At 46.7% G+C, this 25,536-nt stretch overlaps 1 protein-coding gene across 3 annotated transcripts; it reads left to right on the top strand.

The window, feature by feature from the left end:
- Positions 1-328: 328 nt before the first annotated feature.
- On the top strand, positions 329-25,536 carry MMEL1 (membrane metallo-endopeptidase-like 1). Of its 3 annotated transcripts, none has more exons than XM_017831311.1 (23): positions 329-499; positions 5,090-5,253; positions 11,334-11,393; positions 12,018-12,179; positions 12,590-12,670; positions 13,137-13,232; positions 13,494-13,612; positions 14,271-14,336; positions 16,209-16,343; positions 16,937-17,026; positions 17,277-17,413; positions 17,891-17,984; positions 18,256-18,384; positions 18,674-18,772; positions 19,146-19,229; positions 19,482-19,585; positions 20,441-20,499; positions 21,137-21,256; positions 22,320-22,453; positions 22,816-22,881; positions 23,889-23,984; positions 24,287-24,363; positions 24,537-25,536. In XM_017831311.1, the coding sequence occupies exons 2-23, from the start codon at positions 5,100-5,102 to the stop codon at positions 24,634-24,636; spliced, it is 2,262 nt and encodes a 753-aa protein (XP_017686800.1). In that variant the 5' UTR covers positions 329-499; positions 5,090-5,099; the 3' UTR covers positions 24,637-25,536. The 3 variants fall into 3 exon arrangements, with proteins under 3 accessions (XP_017686800.1, XP_017686799.1, XP_017686798.1); XM_017831310.1 differs by lacking the exon at positions 329-499 and adding an exon at positions 4,625-4,912; XM_017831309.1 differs by lacking the exon at positions 329-499 and adding an exon at positions 4,626-4,950 and having other exon boundaries at positions 24,537-25,535.

The raw sequence follows: 25,536 nt of genomic DNA, 5'->3' as shown, positions 1-25,536 counted from the left end.
TGCCACAGATACCTGAAAAACCTCTTGGGGGAAAAAGTAAAGCACATGGTGGAAAATTTGGAGGACTTTCCTAAGAATTAATTGCTGTAACAGAAGAGACTTTGCTAATGCTAATAAGCAATAAATGCTAATAAGCCAGGAAATCACCTTGTCCACTTACAGGCAGCAGGGTTTGTGCCTGCTATGCAACGTGTTTTCCAGTCTGGATGTAAAATCAAGTGATTTCCAATATGGAAAGGGTTAATCTCCCTGAGAAGCCTCAGCATTTAATTCATTGGGCATTGGAAGCCACCTGTGAGTGAGTGAGTGTTCAAGGGAAAGAGAGGGAGATTTAGGCACAGCACTTTGCCATTCCATCACTGGTAGAGGCATCAATGCTGAGAACATGAATAAGCACTTATTTCTGGCTGCCAGAAAGCACAAACACCTCAATTCCACCCCAGGAACTACACGAGCCACCTGAGCTCTGCGGCTGAGGAACATCCTCCACCAGACCAAGGTAAGACACCTTCCCCTTTTTCCTGCTTGTCTCTGCAAAGTGCATGAATTGAGAAATTCAGGGCAGAAATCCTTGCTTACCTTGCACACACAACAGCACTAATGTCTGCTGGGTTTTTTTTGCTCTGCTGATGTTCCAAAGATGCTCATCTTTAAAGGGAGGGTGAGAGAAGAGTTTTGAAACATCACCTAAACTTCCAGGTTTTCCCAATTCTAACCTGTTTCAGCTGTGCCTCTACCAGGACTTATTTCCACCACGCTCAGCTGGGAGCCAACCAGCTCCAAGAAGATATTTCAGTGCTGGGTTTTATTTCTTTTATGCTGCTTGACAGATGACAGGGTTACACCGGCTCCCAAAGACAGACCCATTATGTCTGAGCACAATGAGTTATCCTCTGTGCTCGGCAGCCCTGCTCCAATAAATCACAGGGAACATCCAGCCATTGTCCTGGAGCCAGGCGTGGTGCTGATTTACTGGGGCCAGGCTGTTTGCTTGGGCTTTTTGTTTTAATGTCACCCCAGAGCTTCAGATTCTCTCCCATGTTTAAGGTAAATGCATATACCAGACTCATTTAAGTCTGACTATGGAATAGTGACACTGCTCTGCTTCCTTAACAAACCCAGCGATGCTGAGAGTGAATCTGACCATGTGTTATAAATCCTGGTTCAGGTGAGTTTTCCTGTTTAGATTAATTCATATGAGCAGAAGAAATACACCTTTGTGTAACCTGAACATCGAAACACAGATCACGACAGATTAGAGCTCTCTCTCCACACTGGTGGTTCTTTATTGTACTAAAACCAAAGAGGTAAACAATAAGAGAGGTTTTGAGCAGTCTCTGAGGAGTTTCAGAGCTGCTCTCAGTCCCTCTGCCTCTCGCACTTACTGGTCATCTGGAACCTGCAGTTCACATGGAAGTGATTGCAGAGCTGGTTTTGCACTTCCCCTGACACAGGACTACCTAAAACCTATTTATAGGGGACTTTTTTTGCACAGGCAAAGGGTTCAGGGCAAACTACAACCCCTGACATGCAGAGGTGTGTGATTTCCCCTCACATCTCCGTGTGGATCAGCCTGTAAGGAGTGTAACACAGAGAGATGGAGACCTTGTTTCCATGGTAACAACACTTAAGACACATCACCCTGAAGATGCTGCCACGTCCTTTGGCTGCTTTAGGACACTGAGCTGTTGGTGCCTTTGATGGAGCTGTTCAATACCTGCAGGAGAAGCCCAGAGCTGTGGCTGGGAAATCACTGCCCCGCTGGGCATCCCTGGATTTCTGGGAGCATTCAGGGAGCAGCAGACACAGGATCAGCTGTTCAGGTGACCCAGAACATTCAATTACATCAATTCTAAGACTAAAGACTGTGCAAAACCTCTGGATGGCAGGGAACTGAATGAGGTAATATATCCTCATGGACAAATATCAGATATATATAAGAATATTGGATAATATATCCTCATAAGAGTTTTTGAGGCCCAACCTCTGATGGTAAAGCAAAGATGCAGAGGAAGAAAAATGAACAGCTTTTCACAATTTTTATCTCCAGAATCAATTCCTTCTGAAGGAAGAGTTGCAGGTCAACTTGGCATTGTGGAAACTAAGACACAACAGCCAAATTCCTGAGCAAGGTAGTGTTATCCTTGGCTACTATCTCCTCCCAGTGCAGTGCCCCAGGTATAGCCATGGTTATTCCAGATTCTCCAGGGGAAATATGAAAAAAAAAAAATCAAATACAGCCTCCCAGGCAAATGAGGCACCAGCTGTACTATTTGCTGTCCAGGGCTGGAACACTCTGACCATAAATTCCTCCCAGACTTGAGATTTTTTCCCAAGGAGAAAAGCATTGCATAAAACTGCAGAGCAGCTCCCTGTCTTTCTTCAGGAACCACGGTAGTTCTGTGTGGCTGGGGAAGCCTTAGGGCTGAGGAAGCACCTTTTCAGTGAATATTCATATGTGGAGTCCTGCAGTTCACAGTGAACACATCCTAAAAACAGGCAGTCATCCAGCCTGGCTGCTCCAGCCCCATCCCTCCAGGATCCAAGTGTAAAAATCTCTGATCTGAGGCTTTTTCCAAACTGTAACTGAGAGCTCTTTACACATCCAAATTCCGGTAACAGGAGAACCTCCTTCACAAAGTTACAAAGTAAGCAAAAAGGGAAAAATCCTTTCAAAGCAGCCCAACCCAAACAGCGAAGGCCTCATTGCTTCATATGTTTTGAGTCCACACTGCTTTGGGGAAAGAGGATGTTTTCTAAGAACTGAAAACCCCCACTGTTCCTCAATTTCTGCAAGAAAAGTTCCCCAGATCAGTGTTCACCTTCTCTGTATTGCAAGAGAGATGATGCTTTTTAAGCTGCTTTGTAAAATGAGGGGCTAATGGACTGTGGAGTTGACCAGCAGGTGAGAGACCAGCACATGGAAATTCCTGCAGGGAATTCCCCTGTGATTCAACGGGGAATAATTCAGCTGAATGTGAGATTTAGGAAAAAGTAAATGACAAAACAACCCCATTCCACTTTGCAGCATCAAGTCTCCTTTGCCAGAGAGGCTCCAAGGTGATGCTGAGAGTGTCAGAAACCAAAGCAGGTCTGTCCCCTCAGAAGCAGGGAGCAGAACAGGGACCTTGCTGCACTGCCAGGATGATGGATTGCCCTATTTCAGTGACCACACAAAGTTGCTCAAGACAATCAAAATTAATGATTCTGCAAATATGTCCTTTACAGTTGCTGCTGCTTCTTCTCACACAGAAGGGTTGTTTTTGTTTGGGTTGTTTGGGGTTTTTTTACTTCCTTACAGCCCAGCAGTAGGAATAAGGCTCTTAGATTCTTGGCATCTTAACTCTGCAATTCCAAAATGGGCAAAATAATACCCTGCAGTATCTTATAGCCATGGTACAAAAATAACTACCTTAAATCTCCAAAAATAACTACATTAAAACCTGAGATACCTGCAGTGCTATGGACCTCAACCAGGAGGACCCTCCTCAGAGCCACCCTCGTTGCAAGGTACCAGCAAAACTGCTCAGCAGTAAGGAAGACTCACATACACAGGAAACGAGTCTTTTTTAGCTGTAGAACTTTCTGCAAACAGAAATGAGGGATGATTTAAATCTTCATTAAATGCATAGTTTTGTCCCCATGAGCGACCCTGCCTTCTGCAGCTTTTTCTCCCATATGGATACCCAGGATCTGCACGTGCCCTTCAGATCCCTGTGTTCTCATCCTCCTCCTCAGCTGGTGGGATGAGAATAGCTGCCTTCACACTCGACAGAAGCCTGAGATAACATGACTCCGAAAAAAAAGGCAAATTCTCACAGGGATTTTGAGGCAGAATCCTGACTGGGAGAGGAGACTTGGACTCCTGGCAGAAGAAACTGGTGTTCATTGTCTCCTACCCTTGGAACACTGTGTGTACATTCCCAAATCAGGGCTGCCACAAAGGAATCCCTGCTCTGCCCTCAGCACCTCCTCCCGAGCACACACAGGGCTGGGAGCGCAGGTCGGGAGAGGCACAACCTGACCATTTATCCACTGTGAACTCGGGCAGCTCTGTGACAAACCCCCCAGACACCGACCTGCTTCTGCCTCACTGCAGAGCCGGTTCTGGGGAAGAACAAAACCAACCCCCAGGGGAATCACACTCCTTCCCTGCCCTTTTACCTTTCCCGGTTGTAACCAGACGGATTCCCCGGCAGCAGCACAAGGGACCGGGGTGCGTTGCCCACAACAGCCCATAAATCCTGTTCCCAAACCCAAGCCGTTCCCACACATCCCAGCCCAAAGCCGCGGCCGCTCTCGCAGCCGGAGGGTTTCGGTGGGTTACCCCCTCCCCTGTGGCCCTTGAGGGCTAGCAGGGATTTGCGGGAAGCCGGGGGGACTCTCGGGAGAAGCCGCAGCAGCTCCAGCCCCGCTCCAACCCCTCCTCCCGCGGCTGCCCGGGCTTGGGATCTTTTCCATTTCCCTGGAGCCGGGAAGGGCGCAGGGCTGAGCTCCCGCTCCGAGCATGGCTCGGGGGGCTCCGAGGGGCTGCCGGGCACAGCCTCCTGCACACCCGGGAGCCCACGCGTGTCCCGGGAGCTTCCCACCCTCCAGACCCTCCGCCCGCGCCGGAGACCCCGCTCGGAGGCACCGGGAAGGATCCCGGGGTGGATTCCCCGGCTGGTAACGGAGCCCCGCGGAAGGAATTCCTCAAAACAGCGAGAGACTTCCAAAGTGGGGGGTGGAAGGCGGCAGTTTTCCCCCTCCTTCCCCGTTCGGGAGAAAGGAGCTGCCCAACCTGGTCATGAGACTCTTCCACACTTCCCAAAGAGGCTCCTGAAGTTCTGGCGCTGCAGCACTGGGAGCCCGGGGCAGCCAGTCCAGCGCAGCCCCGCCGAGGGCACACACAGCTCGGGAGATGGAGAATGAGGTTGGCAAATCTGTGGACAATCAAATGGACAAATACATGTAATAATTTGGAACTTTCCTCTCTCCCTTTGCTTTTATTCTGCTTCCTTTTCCTCCCTGCTTTCTCCTGCTTTTACCCTTGCGCTGATTTAGCTGTGCCCTTAATTCTTTTTTTTTTACCCTCCCCTCCCCGATTTAGAGTTACAATAATGGGGAAATCAGAAAGCCAAATGGATATTGTGGAAAAATCAACGAAATCTGGGAAGAAGCCCTGGAGCTTTGTGGCACTGGGTCTGGCTGTCCTGCTGCTCCTCATGACTTGTGCCGCCGTCGCCCTGGTGATCCTGTATGCCAGCAGCAGAGGTAAGAACCTGGGAATGATTCTCCTCTTCCCTCTGCAAACAGCATACAAGTCTTTTTCTTCTTTTTTTTTTTTTAGTTCAGAGATAAATGAAAATAAAATTCCAGGGGGGACAGTGAAGTCACCTCTGTGAGGGATGTGGCTGTCTCTGCCTTGTTCCCAGCTTGTGCATAGAGATTGTGTTGGATTTTACTTAATTTTTAAATTATATGATGTAAGATTCTGTGTTTTCAATGAATTCCATGCATTTTGTTGAATTCAGCATTGTTTTGAGAAAGATGCTGCGCTGTTTCAGGGGGAGGGTGTGTGTCTGTGTGTAAGGATTGATAGTTCCTTACACAAGAAGCACAAGCCAAGATTCATCATTGTCAGGATTTTTAAAGGAGCAGCTGCTTTAAAACACTTTTTAAAACAATCTCTCTAAAGGAGAAATTGCTTATTAAAATGTGAAAGCTTTAAAAAACAATGCCACTTCCTGCTGAGGAAAGAAGAGACTTTTTCAATATTCCACCAGGCAGTTGGATCTCTGAGTGTGATTTGGTTCAGTGACTTTAGTTCAAACATCTTGCTGACACTGATGCACCTTATTTTGAGGTGTTCTGCCTGAATATTTCAGCTACAGAGCACACGAACTAAAGCTGAAGTTTTTTCCCACCAGCACACCTGCTTTAAAATCCTGTGAAGCATCAAATGCCTGTGTTTGTCATTCCCATTAAAGCCTCTTGGATTCACATCTCTGCTAAAACGCTGGAGAACAGAACTAAAGCAGGAATAGCAAACCTGGAGAAGGCACTGCTGTGTCCTTCCCCTGTCTCTGCATCCCCTGCTGCAGGGAACTGCGTTTTCAGCACTTGTAAGGGAAACACTGCACAATTCTGGGCAATAACTCCTGGGAAAAGCCTTTTTATTGTTCGCTCCTTTTGCTACCAGCCGTTGAATGTTGGGTGAAATCTGAGTGTTTGGTATCCGTGAAGTTCATCAGAAAGTTTGTTCTACCAGCTCAGGAGATGGGAGGAAAGAAATTCCCCAGGGAAAGGTACTAGAGGAGGAGTTTCTGTGTCAAATATTGAGCTCTGTGGGGATTTGCTGCCTAAATAATTCAGGTGTTAATATTTGTTTGCTGCCTGAATAATTCAGGTGTTAATATTTGGTCACACATTGGTCTCACCCAAACACACGGAGGGAGCCAGCGATAACTACGTTTGTTTGCTGGAAAGCTTCTCTGGGAGAAAACAAGCCTAAAATGTAAATATTTTGCATTCTTGTATGGCCAGTTAAACTCTCCCTGGAGGTGTTTCCCAGATTCAGACATTCCTGGGCAGCAGGAGTGCCAGGCACTGCAGAGCTGATGTGCTGCCTGTCCTGGGCTGGTTCCTCCCAGCTGGATGGAGGGGGTTTGACCCAGAGCCCCTCTGTGCCTCTGCTCCCCCTGAGCACACACAGCTCATCTCCTGCTCCAGGGGACACCCGGGGTGGGCTCACCCTGGAGCAGCCACGAGCTTTAGGAAATTCCAGGTAGGAACCGAACAGGAGAAATGTCACCTTTTAGTGGGTGTCTGCGTGCCCTGTTTGGGTCTAAAGCCGGGGCAGGAAGAGCTCTTCAGGCTGTTCCTGCAGGAGAAACATTTGTCTTTTTGTCTCAAAAAGTTTTGTCCCAGTGCTCCCCTTGGCCCTGTTTTGCTGTCACCCCCGGGCCCATTCCCAAAGCTCAGCCAAGAGCCTGAAGTCTCAGACTCACCAGGGGAAAAGCACTTATGGCTCAAAGCTGTGCAACATAAATCCCACACAGCAACAGGAGAAAACCAGTGTAGCTGAGCAGCTTTCATGTGGTAGAACCCAGAGTGTTATCCTGGGGTTGTTCTGTTTCTAATTTCACTCAAATGTCGATTTTGAGGTGAGAATGGGACACTGGATTGTTCACTAAGAGCAGATTCAGATCTGCCACTTCGTCTCTGTACATCCCTGATCACGCTGGCACTACCCAGCCTCTAACAAATAATTCTGTTCAGCTAGTAATTAGAAATTAAATTAGAAAATTAAATTAGAAAGACAGAAGGATTACCTGTCCTGCCTTGCATTGTCTCTTTTTTTAATACAGAAAGGCATATATAGGCTTTGTGCTTCAGGAAGACTATTTCTGTTCTGCTTGCACAGAGCTCACAGAGGAGCATTGTGGTGCATGAAACAGGCCCCTGGGTACAGCAGTAATTCCTGTAGTTCTGTTAAAGCTGACTGGGATTTTTATCTCTATTCCCAGCCAACAAAAACACTGGAGCTCTCACAGCAGTGCAGTTCTACAGTCCCAGAGGCAGTCTGGGGATGCTCGACATCCAAGGAAGTTTTCATGCCCAAAAAAACTCATCTAAACAAGCTAAAGGAAAATACAGGAAGAACAGAGTAATATTTGGGTGATCACAGCAAGGGAAGCAGACAGGACTGAAGTCACTGGGTTTGGACCTGAGCACTCCACACTCTCAGTCTTTCCATCACACCCACACGTTCAGCTCACAGCCTTTCCACAGCTCCCTCCCAGCTCCCTTCCACAAATATTTACCAAACTCCAGATCTCAGCACTTGTTGGAGAGGTTACAGTCTGAAGAACATTTCAGCACTTATTGTAGCTGACACATCAAATCAGTCAGCAACTTCTTCAGGCAACTTAGTTACCAACCACTTCCATCCTCACCCAACTGCCGGTCCGGTAATGTCTTCTTTCAGTGACATTTTATTCACTTTCTGGCTTCCAAGTTCCCTTCTCAGAAGCCAGACTCACAGATATTTATTTCTGTGTGCCTGCATCCCCTCAGGTTGTCCCTGCTGGCTGTTGGGAAGCTCAAGGTCATGCTCTGCTCTGTCCTCTTAGGTTGTAAACAGAGAAGAATCCAACCCTTGGTCTAAGCAACTCCTCGCCCTGGGGGTTTCCAAAAACCCACATTTTCTTCCTACATTTTCTATGTTGTGAGTGTGGGTTTTGCACACTTGAATAACAGATTTACACAAACCTGCTGACCAGGAGCAGTATCTGAACTGGCCACTGGCACTGTGAGAGGGGGCTGTGGCTGAGCTCTGCTCCTCTCCTGCACTGATGCCCAGATGAATGCTCATTAATTAAAAGCAGCTACTCAGAGCAGATGGGGAATTTAAAGAAGTGGCAGCTAAAACATAAGTCATGGTGATATTTGGGTGGCAAGACCCTTCTCAGTCAAAGTCAGAGGGAGCTCCATGGGTGTGGAGCGTGTCTGGGGGGTGACAGGACATGCAGGGCTGCAAACACTCTTCACTGAGTCTGACACAAATCCTGGCTCAGCCCTGCCTGTAGGTGAGAAATCCTAAGGAAGGAGGAACAAAACCAAAGACTTGTGTTCTGGGCTCCATTTGAAGACCCTGACACCCGGTACAGACCCACCCTCCCCGACAAAGAAAACCTGAGCTTGGCAATTGTGTTGTTTGCTGCAAAAAATCCGCTGGTTTGACAGCAAAAAGAGCAGGTTGCAGTGCCAACAGCACTTCTGCAGAGGAGTTCTGGGGAACAGGGAAGGTGCTGGGAGGTAAAGCTCCCACATGGTGACAACTGTGGCTCTAATTGTTCCTGTGTGTGCCATCCCCAGCCATCTGTGCTCCTCCAAACGTGCTGTGGGGAAACACTAAACACAAGCTGTGAGCTCCAGAGCCCCACACAGCGATTTGCTTTGCTTTTGTTGTCTGACAGGGAGCTTCAGTCAGGCTGTGAAAAGCAACTTGTACTTAAAAAAAAAAATAATTGCCCTTCCAAAGCTGAGCTGCTGAAGGGGCCTGCAGGGCTCCACAGCTCTCAGGAGTCATCCCCACCTCCTGCTGCTGGCCAGGGAACGTGACAGGGCTCGGTGGCTTCTTGTAAAGGCAAATTAAGACAGCAAAATTCTCCACAGTGAGCCCAGAGGGGTCTGAAGCACGTCCCAGCTCTGCCATCTCTCAGGTGAGCCGTTCACCTCCGGAGGAGCATCTGGAGTTGCTTCATTTCCCTCATTTTCTTCCATTTGCTGTAGTCCCACAGCCAAGGTCGTTTTATTTGGCTCCATTAAAGTTTATCTTCCCTGATCAATTCTCTGATGATGCTGTATCAGACTGAAAGGGATGTCAGAGCAGGAGCCTCTATGTCACTGTAACTCAACCTGTCAGCACCGTCTGACTGGGGAGAAAAACACAGAGAATTACCTGTATTTATACTGAAAAGTTGGGCTCTTGTTTTAGCAAAGGGCTCTGACAAAATGAAGCACAGAGCTGCCTGGCTGAGGCTGCACAAGGTGCACTGTTATGTTTGATTGCAGCTGTTTGAAGGTGCAGGTGACAGAGGCTCAGTGGAGTGAGCAAAGACCTGACAAACCCCCTGCAAAGCCAGACAGGGCAGTGCTGGTCACCTCTCACAGGCCAGGTGGGGTCTGTGTCAGGAAAGGTGCTGAGGAATAAAGGACATAATTGACAGAAGGACAAAGGAGACACTTTCCAAGCCCCTCACCAGCTGCTCCTCCTGATCTGGTTTCGTGGCAGAGTTTCAGAGCCCTGAGTGTCCAAACCAGCTCTGGCTCCCCTGGTTATCCAGCTCAGTTACAGCTTCCCAGTCCCCAGGGCTTTGGGAAGGGGGGAGTCTGAGCCTTGTTGAAAGCAGTTGGGTTCCAGAAACTGGAGTCAGACGTTGTCAGGTTACATTAAGAGCAGGAGCTTTGACTGAAAAAAAAAAAAATTATAAAAGAAAAAAGGCTTCACTTGAGTCCTGCCTGGTCCCTGAGAAACAATGAGAAGCAGAGAGTTCTTGTAAAACAGGTATTTCTGTCTCACCTTTGCTGTTGCTCCTTTACAGAGAATTTCCATCTGCCTTTGAACTACTTATTTCTTTTCTCAAAACTCTTATTTTTTTTTTCCTTGAAAATACCCTGGGCTTTTAGGTTTGATTTTGCTAATTGTTTAATTAATAGAGAATTTAGGAAACTCCAAAAATTGCTCTTAGCTTCAGCCAGCACAAAAAAAAAAAAAACCAAACCCCTGACAGATACACCAAAAAAGAAAAAAAAAAAAAGCTAAACCATCTATGTGAAGCTTCACATTTTTACCCGTATTTTGCTCATCCCATGTTGAGGTTGCCAGCCCCCAGCCACAAGACACAGAGTTATTCTCATGCAGATGTGCTCAGCTGGGCCCCCATCCCAGTGGGGGCTTTTTGTGTCACTCCCACTGATGAACTTCAAAGCCCTCTTTTCTCCCCCACTGTTTCATTTCTCTCTGAATTACTGTAATCTTGTTTGCTCTCATGTAAAGCACTTGCTTTCATTGACAGGAATTCTCTAGTAACTCTTTACTGCAAACATCCCAGTGCAAGGATCAAAAAAGGATTTTAAAAAATATCTAATCCTGTTGGAAAGTATCAACTTTTGTTTTCCAGTGTGGAACCAAGTAGTTGTCTGTTTAACATAAGTGGATACCAAGCTGGTCCAGTTTCACAAATAGGAAATTAAACCATCAGAATTCATTTCCTTCTCCCAGGGCCAAGGCCACTCCTCAGTCTGGGGGGCTCAGATACCCCAGATTCGAGTCTGTCACTCCTCCACTCCCCAGCACACACACACTTCAAGAAATAAAAATCATTTCTTTTTCCTAATTTGATCTTGGTGGCTCAGAGCAGTGGGAAAGCAGGAATGCAGCTCTGGGCTTTTCACCCCCTGTTTAAATCTCTTGGATTGAAGCTCATGAGAGAGCTCAGATGCTCAGAGCATCTCAACAGATTGCCTAGAAAGGGATCTCGTAGTTTGAGTTTGCATCAGAAAGTCTGTGGAGGCAGCAGGTAGAAAAAAATGGTCTCATTGTCCTTCCAGGAGAGTTAAAACTCACTGTCAATGCTGTTGTAATGCTGCTGCCAATAAATTTTCCTCATAAATCTCCAGATAAAAGATTTCCTCGCAGTTGTCATTCAGTGTCCTTGGCACTGATGTTCAGTCACTCCCTCCAAACCAACAGAGCTGTCACAGGCTGGGCTCAGGTGAGTGACCTCGGTGGCAATTCCCTTCCTAAACAACTAATTCCATGTCCTTTCTCACCCCTCTCCCTGCAGGAACTCACTATGGCACCAACTCAGGCACCATATGCACCACCCCTGGCTGTGTCACGGCAGGTAAGGGGGTCCCTGGGAGGGATTATTGCACAGGGGGTGTTTTATGTGCTGGTGCTGAACCTGAATAAAAGGTAATTCAGGATTTAAGGCTGAAGTTGAAAAGGAATGAGATTCCCCCTTGGCCAAGAGGTATCATCCATAAGGAAGCAGTACAGGAAAATTGCCAACTGTGGCCAAGAGCCCTCTGGCCTGAGCCACAGGGACATGGACTGGGCAACAGTCTGTGCCTTGGGATGGGAAGAATCCCTTTAGAATGAATTTTCTCTGTGAGTACATTCTATACGTGGGGCATTCACCCTCTTATTTTTGGCATCTACAGCTCAGGAGAGGTGAGACTCCAGCAGGAGTGTTCCCAGTTCTCCCCTGGAACACTGTTTCTTAGGCAGGTGCCTGAGCTGGAGCACAGGGGAGCCCTGGGCAGCACCCCATGCCTGCAGGGCACTGTGCTCTGGGAGAGCTATTCTGCCACTCAGAGGCTCCCAGGCATTTTTAAGCAGAAAATGGGATCCTTCAAGTCCCAATACATGGGAATGACTCTTGCCAAGCAGCTCCTTGATAGGCTTTGGTAGTGCCAGAGATCACTGGGCAGCCTGTGGGATTCAGCTCTCCAATTTTGGTCCCCAGCTGCCAGAATAATCCAGAACATGGACCCCGCAGCTGACCCGTGCCAGGATTTCTACCAGTACGCCTGTGGGGGCTGGCTGAGCAGGCATGTCATCCCAGAGACCAGCTCCAGGTACAGCATCTTCGACATCCTGAGGGACGAGCTGGAGATCATCCTGAAAGGTGGGAACGAGGCTACTCCATCCTCACACTCGTGTCTGGTGTCAGGGGTTATTGGCTACACATCACACAGAGAAATAACCCTGCAGAGAGAAGTGTGGAGTGTAATTTTTTCTCTCTGGTCCTTTAATCTCTACATCTCTTACTGCCCCCATTTTGTAAGAACATCCTGTTCCCACTAAAAATTAGCCACAGGTGATTTGATACTAACTTCAAAAGGAGCAGGACGAGCCTGCACATCCTTCCTCCTGACACTTTTGCCATTAATAGCTCCTCTAAAGGGCTCTCCAGTCTCACAGTAATTGCAGGCTACAGAAACAAGTGTTTATCATAGCCCTGAATTCTCAGGGATTTCTGTGAAATGATCAAAGCTCTCTAGGGCACAAATCTCATGGCAATGGTTCCTTCCCCAGGTGTGCTGGAGACTTCAGATCAAGGGGACAGAGAGGCATTTCAGAAAGCCAAAATCCTTTACAAGTCTTGCATGAACGAGAGTGAGTCTCTTCTTGTTCCATTGATTCCCGGGTTCCCTACTGAGTGTACAGAAGCACCAATGTCCTGTTCAGTCCAGTCAATACCTGTCTAACCTCTGTGGACCTGCCTGGAAAGCTCATCTCCAGATGGGTGAAGGTGCCTGGGTGCAGCATTAAGGCCTAATGTGCACATTTGGGAAGGGGAGAGGATGGAGGTTGGGTACCTGCCCCTGGGGTGGAAGCCAAACCTTCCCTTCAGAATGCACAAACCTGTCCCAGTTCATCCTTCCCAAACCAGTCCAGTAAAAGTCAGCACTGGAGCCTCAGAAGTGTTTTCATTGCTTTTCTGAAGGCTGATGCAGGGCACAGGTGGTTTCACGGTGTCTCTGCTTTTGGACTGTGACAAATTCAGTTTCAGATTTAAACTGTCAGGCCCATTACCTGTTTTTCTGTGAAAACAACACAGCATTTGTCTTTCCTCTCTCAGGCCTTATAGAGCAACGAGATTCTTTGCCTCTGCTGGAGGCCTTAAGGATGGTTGGAGACTGGCCAGTGGCTTCTGCAGACTGGAATAAAACCAAAGGTAATGCTGGGCCTGAAAGGGTTCAATAATGTGCAGTCAGAATCATTTCCTGCACTAGGGAGGCCACTGTCACTGAATTAAATCCCCCATTTTCACTTTTTCTTCATCAACAAGAGTCAGGGGGTCACACATATTTAACACACACACACACACACATATATAGAATTAGATCTAAACAATTTTAGCACAGCAAACTGCACAACTTCAATCAGTCCTGACACAGGCGGATAAATGGTGTTTGTTCTCCCTTTTATCCCCCAGAGCCAAGCTGGAGCATGGAAGAAAAGCTGTCCATAATGAACTCCAGGTTTAACAAACGTGTCCTCATCGACATGTTCGTGTGGAACGACGACCGGGACTCCAGCAGGCACATCATCTATGTGAGCCAAAAATTACAGGGCATTATTTACATCCCAGAATCACAGTGGAGACTTGTTCACACTGCAGACAGATGAGATTCCCACTGCACAGCACTGGCCAAATGCAGGGAACAGCCCTGTGCCCCAAGTGACAGACCTGTCTCAAAGAAATATTGGGAAAGGTTTTGTGGCAGCTTTTTTTATTTTTTTTTTCAGTAAAAGAAATAAAAATCAATGGAACTTTGCTGATTTACAGCATTTAAGGGCTGTAAATTCTTGTGACTTACAAAATGATGGTGAAGTTTAACATGTAGCAGGAAACCATGGGTCTAAAATATGTAAATAATATTTCAGAGTTTGTTCATGCAGCCAGTCCAGCCCTCAAGTCAAGCAACTTAGAAAAGTTGCCCAAATCTATTCTTGGATCTCAATGGGGACTGAAAGATTTTCTCATTAACTCGCACTAAAATCCATCCTGTCCTTACCCAAAAATCCAGAGACCAAAGTTGTACCTTCCACCCCCCCAGTCCTTGGAGAGCTGCAGTTCTCTGGCTGTTTGGCTGCAGTGTCATTCCAGCACTGGAAGGATGGAACAGCATCTCATGTTGCCTCTCAAGGATTCCTTTGGACAACCCCAGTTCCTGTCCATCACTAACCAGAGAAATGTGTTTTCCTCCAGATTGACCAGCCGAGCTTGGGAATGCCATCCAGGGATTACTACTTCAATGGGGGCAACTATCAAAGGGTGAGTGTTCCTTGTAATTTATTTACCACGTGCCACTAAAACAACTTTATTACTTATCCCTGTGCTTTGGAAAACTCAAATATATTAATCTTCAGGGCATGTAACAATCAGAGTTGGACTGTGACATTCATTGCTACGTTTTTTCCTAATTATGCCAAAATTTTGTCACGTTTACAAAAGGACTGAACAACTGTATAAATATCAAGCCTCCCCAGAATTGGCCAACCATAAAGAATATTATGGGAAAACAAAATCATTAAACAGTCTCTAATTCTGAAGGACAGGGTTCACATTTTCAGTGCAGGTTGTCTTGGATTCCCTTGTATCTTCCTCTAAATCCACTGATACTCAGCTAGTAAGAATCTGCTGCCACCTACTCTCCCCTTTTCCCAGAATTACAGGAAAATTGTGAGAGAAGATTTTCTAGCTGTTTTTCTCTGCCAATGCTCGGGGCAAAAGCACTGATTGTGCAAAAACTCTGTTTCTGTAAATACACAGAAAGCTGTTGCAAACAGAGCCAGATAATTTATCTGTTTCCAAGATGAAAATTCTGCTTTAGTACATTGTATTTCCCTCAATTATGTCATGCTAACAAAGAGTATTTGCAGCCCAACATCAAACCAATTTTCCTAACAAGAATGGAAGGGAAAACAGAGGGACAACAATCAGCATTTGAGACTCTTTTGTCTCGTGGTTGTAAGGGCAGATGAAAACATCAGTGGGAAGAGTTTGCTTCTTACTTTGGTGTATTTGACTATATTCTCACAGATAATACAGCTTAAATACAGCCCTGTGAGGTTTGCACAGGATTGTTTCTGCACCTTCTGGGCACCTTTACAAGCTGCCAACTCCTGATCCAGAACAACCTCCTGGTAGCTGTGCTGGGAGCTGCTGGACCAGGAGTCTGTCCTGCAAGTGTCACCTGGACAGAGCAGTCACAGCAGAAAAGAGGGATATTGATGCACTGGTGCAGGAAGGTCAGGCATAGATTGACTTGTAGGAGATAGAAAATCAGGTACAGTGCAGAGACCATCCCAGATTAGCAAAAGAAAACCATCTCTGCTCGATACAGCTTTAATTTGAAGCCATAAACCAGCGTGGGCAAGGCTGTGTCTTTAATTCTAATGACTAAGGAGGAGACACAACCCCTTTTTATTTGCTATTTACCAGCTCGCTGCCCCCAGACAATGACCCAACTCTGATGACCCAAACTCCCCCTGTGCTTTAGTCCAGCATCCTTTGGCAAAGCTCCTCCTGAGGCCTGGGGGAGTCTGGCCTGATTAAGGGCTCAGCCTAAAACCACAAATCATCGTCCTGTAAGTGCCCAGACACAACTTCACAACAGTTACTGTGTTTATCTGGTTTCCAAGGTCTCTGGAGGAAGAAAAGTGTACTAGAAGAACAGGTGACTTTAAGTTTTCCTGCATCAGGGGTCAGTACTCCTTCAGCAGCCAAATATCTTTTCAAAGCCCTTTCTGGGGCATGAATCAGCCAGAACCTCCCACCAGAAATAAAGCAAAGGTATCTCTGGAACTGTTTGAGATGGAGCTTTTGTCTCAGACAGTGAAACCAGAGTTGAGAAGATTTATGGTTTGCTTTCAGAGGACTCAAACCTTCCACATTTACTCTGGGATTTTGGCTGGTGGGGATCACTGTTCCCACAGGGTAACTCAATTCACGGAGCCTTCTCAGCAATTCTAACTCAGAGTGCCAGAGCTGCATTGCACAGGGAAGCAGGAAGTGTGTTTTGAGGCTGGGAACTGCCCTGCAGGGTATTCCAGGCTGAACTGAGCTCCAAGGTGTGGCAGTGGTATCTACTACAGGAAAAAAAACCCCTCAGTACTGCCCACACCCCCTGTGTCCTGTGTGCAGGTGAGAGAGGCTTATCTGCAGTTCATGATCACCGTGGCCAAAATGATCCGGGAGGACCAGAACGTGTCTAGAGACGACTCCTTTGTCCAAGAGGAGATGACAAAGGTGATGGAGCTTGAAACAGAGATTGCAAATGTGAGTACAGAGCTCCAGAGCTCAGGATGCCAGGGGATGAGGGGGCAGATCTCTTGATGTTTGTGCAGCAGTTTTCAACCCAGCACGAAACCCACGGCCCAGAAAACAGGGGGAAGAAGAGTTTTTGTGCCATGAACAGCCCAGAAATCAGTGTCCCTGTGTCTATAACAGACTGCTGAGTACACTGCTGTGCTGCTCCAGTCCTAGCTGTGTTTATGTTTGGAACTCTTCTAAAGCAGGATAACCCATCTTCTGCTAAACACACACTGTGAGAACACCAGGGCTTGCTCCCTCGCATCCTTAGAAATCTACAGCCCCCTAAAAAACTCCCAGAGCTTGCTCTGCCATTCTAGAGGACAGAGGGAACCCCTTGGCTCAGCATGTCACTAAAATATTATTGAATAGCAGGGACCAGAGTTCCTGCACTGAAATTTAGAGAGCAGCACTGGACACCATCAAATGAGCTTCCTTTCTCCCCAGAAAAATGGTTTATTTGGATGTTATTTGAGTGTGCATTTGTGCACATGCATGTGATTTCAGCCATTGATATTTCTGCCAGTTGAGTCCAGTAATAACCTTGTGAATGTCTCCAGGCAACGACCCCAGCAGAGGAGAGGCACGATGTCACCTTGTTGTACAACAAAATGACCTTAACGGAGCTCCAGGAAAAGTTTGCATTGAATGTAAGTGGCTAATGAGCAGTCTCATACTTTCAGTCTCTTAATTCCAATGGAAGTGGCTTTGTGAATTTGTCAGTGACTCAACAAAGAGGTATAAAATCAATCCCATTCTTAATCTTGTCTTCAGAGTCTCTTAAAAAGCTTCTTTCTGCTGAACAACACTACAGCTGCATTCAAGGCCATAAAACTGTAGAAAGTCCAGTTACTAAGGCACTTAAACACCCACCATTGGCATGTCTCTCTGTCTGCCTAGGAATTTAACTGGACCTTCTTCATCCAAGGTGTCATGTCTTCAGTAAGTGTCCAGGTTGACCCAGAGGAGGAGGTGGTTGTCTATGGCATGCCCTACCTGCAAGAGCTGAAGGCAATCATCTCCAAGTACTCAGCAAGGTAAAAAACTGGAGAATATGCCATCAAAACTCACAGAAATATTGTGGATATGTCAATCATTGGACCCCCCTTTCTAGTTCTGCCAGAGCTTCTCCAAGGAAAATGACAGCCCTGTAAAATATGGGAAATGTCTTTGAAGGTCTTGGAGTCTCAGAGCACTTCAGTACCAAGTGTCTCACCTGCTGCTTGCTTAGAAAAGGTTAAATGGGAAGCAAAAGTACATCACAGGCTTAGGTCTTGTTACATTCCAGAAGGAAAACCAATAGGAAATGAATCCCTGAGCAACAGGACAGTCCAGTCCTTGAGCTGGACAACCCTAATGAAATGAGAACAGTCCCCTGCAGATGCCATGAAACCCAGGACTGGCAGCAGTCATTTGCTTCCTTGTCTCCATCCAAAATTGAGATCCCTCTCTGGCTGGCTGCACTGGTGTTGGTTTTTGCAGGGGATTAAGCTCAGCTCTGCTTTCCCACACAGCACCATCCAGAACTACCTCATCTGGCGCCTGGTGATCGACCGCGTCAGCAGCCTGAGCCGGCGCTTCAAGGACGCCCGGGCCAGCTACAGGAAGGTATTTCCTCCCTGCCTGGACAGCTGGGCTGGAGGAGAGCCCAACAGCTCCAGAGCAAGTCCTTGTTAACACAACCATGGCAGGGGGGTGGAACTAGATGAGCTCTGAGGTCCCTTCCAACCCAAACCATCCCTCGATGCCGCGGTTAAGTCACGTAATCCCCAAACAAACCCCGGGGTGGCAGTGGAAACCTTTGCCTTAGGCTGAGCTGCTGGTTAGGGGAGGATGTGGAGGTGCACAGGCAGGGCCAAAGCTGTGCTTGGTGCTGCAGGCTCTCTACGGGACGACGCTGGAGGAGGCGCGGTGGAGGGAGTGCGTGAGTTACGTCAACAACAACATGGAGAACGCGGTGGGAGCGATGTATGTCCGGGAGACTTTTGCTGGTGAGAGCAAGAGGATGGTATGTAGTTTATACCCTTCGTACTACTGTACCTCCACCGTGCCCACAGAGCCCGTTCCCTCCCGTCTGAGCCCCCAGAATGTTTTGCCTGTGAAAGATCCCCCCCCACGCCAAGAGTCGGAAGGAAGGAGAGCTCGGTTATGATCTCTTTGGAATGCTGAGCACTGTGGTTTAGAGCAGAGAATCTGGGGACATCAGGCTTCAGCAGGAAGCTTTTCACCCCTCCTTAGCTCTGCCTGGGGAGATGTAAATCATGTGAGTGATTCGTGTCTCACTGGTTCTCTTTTAGGTGCGAGATTTAATAGAGAAGATCCGCGAAGTGTTCGTGGAGACCTTGGATGAGTTACAGTGGATGGACGAGGCATCCAAGGAGAAAGCCAGGGAGAAGGTCAGAGACAACAGGGGACTTCAGGATTCCCTTGTGAATATGAAATATTTTGAATTTTGTTGTATCTCTATTTCCAGTTCCTCTACAGAATGGAGGAAAATACTTCAATGTTCATTATTCCATTATCTTATCACACTGTCCTTTCCTTTTAATCCTTTGTTAGCCCACATCAACTAGAATGGCAATTGGACACAATGCAATCCCCCAGGGAAAACATTTCATTGACTTTAGGACCATCAGCACCATTCCAATAGCAAGGGAAAAAAAAACCCTAAACTATTCTATTCAATAAAGTATTGACACTTCATAGAAAACCCACCACACACCAACAAAAACCACAATTAAGGGGAAACACTAAATTCTTTTCTTCTAGGCAATGGCAATCAAAGAACAAATTGGCTATCCAGATTACATTTTGGAAGATCAGAATGACAAGCTGGATCAGGAATATGCCAATGTAAGTATCCTGTGCACACCTCAAGATAAAAGCCTCCACTTATTTTCTTGCCATTTGGAATTTTTATACCTGTACAACTGTCCTTTCCGAGGACATTAAAAAGAACATATTAATAAATAAATGCATGCAGGGAGCCAACTTCTGGTTGATACCATGCAATGAAAAAACCTCTTACAGAGGATACATCCAGTGGTATGAGGAGTCCCTCTTTCTGCACAGCTTACTAATACACCTGGAGCTCTGTTTCTTTAGTTAAACTTCAGTGAACACAATTACTTTGAAAACATCCTGGAAAACCTGCGAGCTGGAGCCCAGAAGAGCTTGAAAAAACTTCGAGAGAGAGTTGACCAAGACATGTGAGTTCCCAGCCAGCGTTTTACAGCCTCAGTCCAAGATCTGGATTAATGGGGAGGGTGTGTAAGTCATGCTGGGGCAGCTGAGAGTGCTTGGGGCTGAGGCAGTCAGGGAATTAAGCAGGTACTTCACTGACTCTGGCAGCAGCAATCCATCCCTTCCCTCAGAATCTCCAGTCCTTCCTCAAGATGTTTCACATTCAGAAATGGCACTGAAATACTTCACACGGGAGCAGTGCCAGACCTTTCTGACAGCCCAGCAAGGAGGGGAGGAGGGAAACAGTGTCATGGAAATTCTCCATCCCAGACAGTGTCAGGAAGAGGGGGTACCAGTCACCACCTTCCACACCAGTGTGGCTGCTCAGCATTCGAGGGGAAAAGCATCTCTCCCTTTACCTGGGAATTGTTTTGGATGAGAGGTGCCCATAAACAGGCCACCAGGTATTTCCTGGTGTCAGGATTTCTTTCCAGCTGTGCTCAATGCACCTTTCTTCCCTACATTAATCCTTTCCTTATACAATTTCCTTAGCAGGATTTTCCTTATCAGCAAATTATATTTCTTTATATATCCTTATATATATTCCTTATAATATATATATTCCTTATAATATATATCCTTACAAGGATTATATATCCATATATATATATATATATATATATATAATGCTTGTAGAGATTATACATCCATAAATATATTCCTTATATTATATATATTTTATATATACATATATAATCCATATAAGGATTATTTCCTTACCATCCTTTGCTATACACACTTTTTTAACAATAATTAAATTAAAAGAATGACTAAAAAAAAATTAAAAATCACTGCTCACTGTGTGCAATGTTTGTTTTTAGATGGATAATTGGAGCTGCAGTGGTCAATGCATTCTATTCCCCCAACAGGAACCAGATAGGTAGGTTTAAACAGCTTTAAACTGCTGCATGGAACTAATTCAGCATTTTTAGCCCCACAGCAGTGCAGCTCTGCATCCAGAGGCAAAGCTGGGCAAAGCCCTCAGCAGCTGGGTGGGTTTTTGCAGAGCTGTGGGCACGACTGGCATCGAGTGCCCTTGGTGTCTGTAGGAATCCCTCCTGGACATGTTTTACACCCCAGCTGTTGTTGGTACCAGCAGATGATTTCTAACATTTCCTTCACCCAAATAAAGCAATAACACATCCATTAGTTCCCCTATAAAATGGCTCTTGCACACAAACTGTGCCTGTCTCCAAAAGACAGCTCCTAAACATTCTGTTCTTGACTCACTGCAGCAAACATTATGCACCAAATTAGGCTAAACTTAATGCAAATGATGCTTGGGCCTCAAACAGGGAGATACTGTAGCTGCAGATGTGCCAAATTAAACCTTTATTAACTTGTCATTTCCCATTTATCAAGAGAGAAACAATTTCACAGGAGGCATGAGCTTGTTTCTAATCATTTTATATTTGGTGTTCCTTCCTGACCCTTACACCAAGCAAACAAGCTGTCTGCCAAGGATGCAAAAATAAAGCCACCTGATGGCATCTCCCCCTCTCTCTCCCTCTTTGCAGTTTTTCCTGCTGGGATCCTCCAGCCCCCCTTCTTCAGCAAACACCAGCCACAGGCCCTGAACTTCGGGGGCATCGGGATGGTCATCGGGCACGAGATCACCCACGGCTTCGACGACAACGGTGAGGAGAGACCTGGGAAAGGGGATTATTTCAGCTCAAACTCCTGGGAAATGGGATTATTCCAGCTCAAACTCCTTCCCCTGTCGGGAATTACAGCGACAGACTGCTGGGCCTGCAGGTCCCTGCACACACAGTCACAGCCTGCCCGGCAGCAGTTCAGGCACACCGGGAACACCCCAGGGATGGCTCTGCAGGGAATGTTCCACGGGCAAACAGGGCACGCAGGAAACCAGCAGATGTCAAAGATAAATTCAGGCAATGGCAGTTCTCAGGAAAAACTGTTACTCTTACAGCATCATCAGATCAGAAACACAAAGCAAGCAGGTACACAGGCTCCCAGAGTACAGTGAAATCAGGGAATGACGTTCTTGGGGCAGAAGAGTTTTCAGTAGTGTCTTGAAATCCCGGGAGATTTTGTTCTTCAACACGAATGCTTGAAATAAATTGACTTTATTATCTTTCTTGAATGCCATGTAAAAATGTTTGGGGCAGAAACTCGCTTCTGACTCCATAAGTCAGTGGTTTTTTTACACGTGGGTTTTCTTCAAGTTGTTTTTTTTATGGTAATTGATCTTGTGCAGATGACACATAAACACACAACACAGCCTCAGAAACTGAGTTCCAGAGCAGAGAAAACCCTTGCTCTAGACAGAGAGTTGAGAACACAAACCCCAGAACTCCAATTCCAGCTTTTAGTTCTCCCTGAACCTCAGTTATGTCACATGGACACACAGAACAAGCACCTAAGTTACCTCAAAGGTGGGGGAAGTTTTGTTCCATGATGCATAATCCAGCTGGAAATAAAACCAGGCCTTAGTGGTTTAGCTGAAGTCAGGGCTGCTGACTGAACAGGAAATCATGGAATAACAGAAATCATAGCTGATCTTGTCCATTCCCTCATGACAAAGGGGATCAGCTGTGCCACAAACATTCCTGAGCATCCAAACCAAAGGAGGAAGGAGGGAGGGCCCAGCTCTGACATCCCAGGTGCTGCCCTGGAAGAACAGTGGCTCCAACATGCTCTCACCGAAAAATTTGCTTTTTAACTTGGATTTCCCTGCAGGAAGGAATTTTGATAAAGATGGGAACATGCTGGACTGGTGGAGCAACTTCTCAGCGCTGCACTTCAAGGAGCAGTCCCTGTGCATGGTGCACCAGTACGGGAACTACACCTGGGAGCTGGCAGGGGGGCAGAACGTGAGTAACAACCACCCCCTCTGCACAGGGCTGGGAACAGGGAATCCCTACAGAGAACACCCCCCAAACCCTACAGCTGGCTGTTCTGGGAACAAGGCACAACAGCAGCCCAGCAAACCCAGGCTCTGTGTGCAGGGAGGTTCTGCCCAGCACCAGCCCAGCTCCTGTTTGTGGTACATTCATACAGAGGGTCTCTAATCTACAGCTTTTTCCCTGTGATTTTTTTAAATTTTTATTCTCTCTTTTCTTGCCCCAGCACAAAGCCATTGTTTGTCTGTGTTGTGTGACTGTGCTTCAGCCTGTGGTTCTTGGAGTTGCTGATTTTACTGGCTATGGAGTAAATAAATGATTGTTTTTCACAGGTCAGTGGCATCAGCACATTGGGAGAAAACATTGCAGATAACGGAGGAGTCCGACAGGCCTACAAGGTAACTCAAACACACTGTGAGTTAACCTTACCTGGCATCCAGCAGTGGGGTTACCCATTCTGTCCTAAAAAAAATGACACTTAACATGTTATTACCACATGCAAAAAGCTAAAGCCTCAGTTATATGTCCAGAAGCTTCTGTTCCCATGGATCCAATCAGAGTAGGACCTGCCATTCCTGGACCCAGGAGCAGCCCAAAGGTGGAGCTCCAGGGTGAGCAGGGAATGTTCTCCCCTACAAATAGCCCTTACAGATGTCCTGGTGCAGCTTTTTTATCTCTGGTGTTTTGAGTATGGCACCAGTTAAGGGTGCTCATAGCCCACCCTGGATTTTCAGAAATCTTAACTGACATTTCTGCCCCTGAGGGACAGCATTCCAATCAATGACTTTGTTAGAATTGTTTCAAAGGCCATTACAGGTGTGCAGGAGCAGAGTGGGATGACACAAACTGCCTGCTTACAGAATCCTGGGACGTTCTGTGGTGCTGGATCTATTTATACCCTCAGCTCTCCCTTTTGTTTCATGTGCTTTGGGACTATCTCAGCAACAGAGAGGCTGCAGAAACAGAACACTGGGAATTAACCAGCGTGAGGACACATTAACTTGTCTCCATCATGTCAATATAGCTAAAAAAGGCAAATTGGCCAATTAATGTGTAACAATAAGAGGTAATGGATTTAACATTGAGCAAGGCTGATATCTGCTATTTTATGAGCAGTTACCTGAAGAGAGAGAAGTCATCACTCTAGAGCTGTGGAGGAGACTTAACACTTTATTTCCAGATACAAATTCCTGTGGAAAGAGTCAATGAAGTCAACAGAGCTTATGCTGACAGCTTTGTCACAAAATTCTCTGTACTCTTTGTATTAGAGAGAGAAAACCCACAGAAGTACAGAAGGGAAACATGTTGGGTTCATTCATATTGTGGCTAAAGCCTCCCACCCCAATAAAACATTCAATATCCCCCTCCTGCTGCTCCTCTCAGCTGGATTTATGGTCTTTTCCAGGCCTATTTGAAGTGGCTGGAACGGGAAGGGAAGGAGCCAAAGCTTCCTGGACTGAACCTGTCCCACAAACAGCTTTTCTTCCTCAATTTTGCCCAGGTAAGAACAGTCAGGGTGGTGCCCCAGGCTCTCAGACTTCAGTTCATGTGAGGAAGGAAACACCTGGTGAAACCACCTGCTAATAGATTGATCCCAAAGCATGAGATCTTGATCCGAGACCTTGTAAAACAAAAACTAATTAATAATACTTGTATCTATTCTGCCTCTCTATAAGACATACTCCAGTGATATCATAACAAACTGGGATGGCTCCTTAGGAAAACTTAGAAAGCCAGTGAGAATGTTCCCAAAATGAACTCCCTGAAACCCTGACCCACTGATTATCAATGCTCCCTGTCCAGGTTTGGTGTGGCTCCTACAGACCAGAATATGCCAGCCAGTCCATAAAGACAGACGTGCACAGCCCTCTGAAGTACAGGTGGGTTTTACTGACTCCTAACTCACTTCATTCACCCCCTTGCACCAAGACAGCCCAGAAGGAGAGTTTTATAACGCACTGGATAAATCCAGACTAGCTTTCAGGATTTCTGCCATGACTGGAGAGCGCATGTACTGGGCCTCCATGTTAACAAGTGTCTTCCCTTTGTTTAGGGTGCTGGGATCCTTGCAGAACTTCGAAGCCTTCTCTGAGGTGTTCCGCTGTAAGAGGGGCACAGCCATGCACCCCGCAGGGAAATGCCGGGTGTGGTAACCAGGGACAGGGAGGGTGACCCGCTCCGGGGCCACCACACACGGCTCGTGGCAGGGACGTGCCTGGTGTTCTCCTGCTCAGTCCCAGCCAGGGCTGACGGGGCAGCTGCTGGAGTGGGAACCCTGGACCCACGGCACTGAGCTGTCCCAGTGCCCCGGGCAGCACACGGGGATCGCAGGAGCCGGGGCTGGGCCGGAGCCCACGGGGTGTTCCCGCCCAGAGCGACTGTTTCCAACGACATCCCGACTGTTATCAAGACACTGCATCAGGGCTACAAGGACTAATGCTTAAGGGAAAACAAACCCAACAAACAGCCACAAGTCTATTTTTCAGAAAGGAACAATAATTTTAATATGCCAGCTCCGCCTTCTGAGGCTCAGCAAACCTGTCTGAGGTGTTTCACTGATCCGTTCCCAGTGTTCTGGTCCACTTTCTGGTGCATTCTTCCCCAAATCAGGTTAGAGCTGCTGTAAACTCTGCTGTGTGTACCCCTGCACTTTGCTTTGCTGTCAGAGATCGCTGTTTGTCGTGACATGTCACACAGTGAGCCCTGTGTCGAGATGCCTGTTGCACTCTCCTCCTGCACTCGAGTTCCTCTGCTCCAAAGAACAACCTTCAAGTGACATATCACTGGAATGATCACGTTTTAGGAGTACAAATTCTGTCTTCATGGTTAAATTACAGGGTCCCACCCTTCAGAGATATATTTAAAATTATGCTTATTCTTGTAGAAAGTGTATAAAATACTTTTTGCCAAATAGCAAAACATGTATCCATGGAAACAATTAAGCTGGTTTTAATCCTGTGCCTTTTCGTTTTGCCATAGGCTATTTTTCAGTATTTACACTTGAAAATGTAACATGCATTAATTTTTAATAAAATTTAAAACAAAAAAAAATC

Source organism: Lepidothrix coronata, unplaced genomic scaffold (genome assembly GCF_001604755.1).
Source record: "Lepidothrix coronata isolate B3197 unplaced genomic scaffold, Lepidothrix_coronata-1.0 Scaffold188, whole genome shotgun sequence".
Lineage (NCBI taxonomy): Eukaryota > Metazoa > Chordata > Aves > Passeriformes > Pipridae > Lepidothrix > Lepidothrix coronata.
Note: the sequence above shows the minus strand (reverse complement) of the source record. Positions and strands in the feature narration are given on the sequence as shown.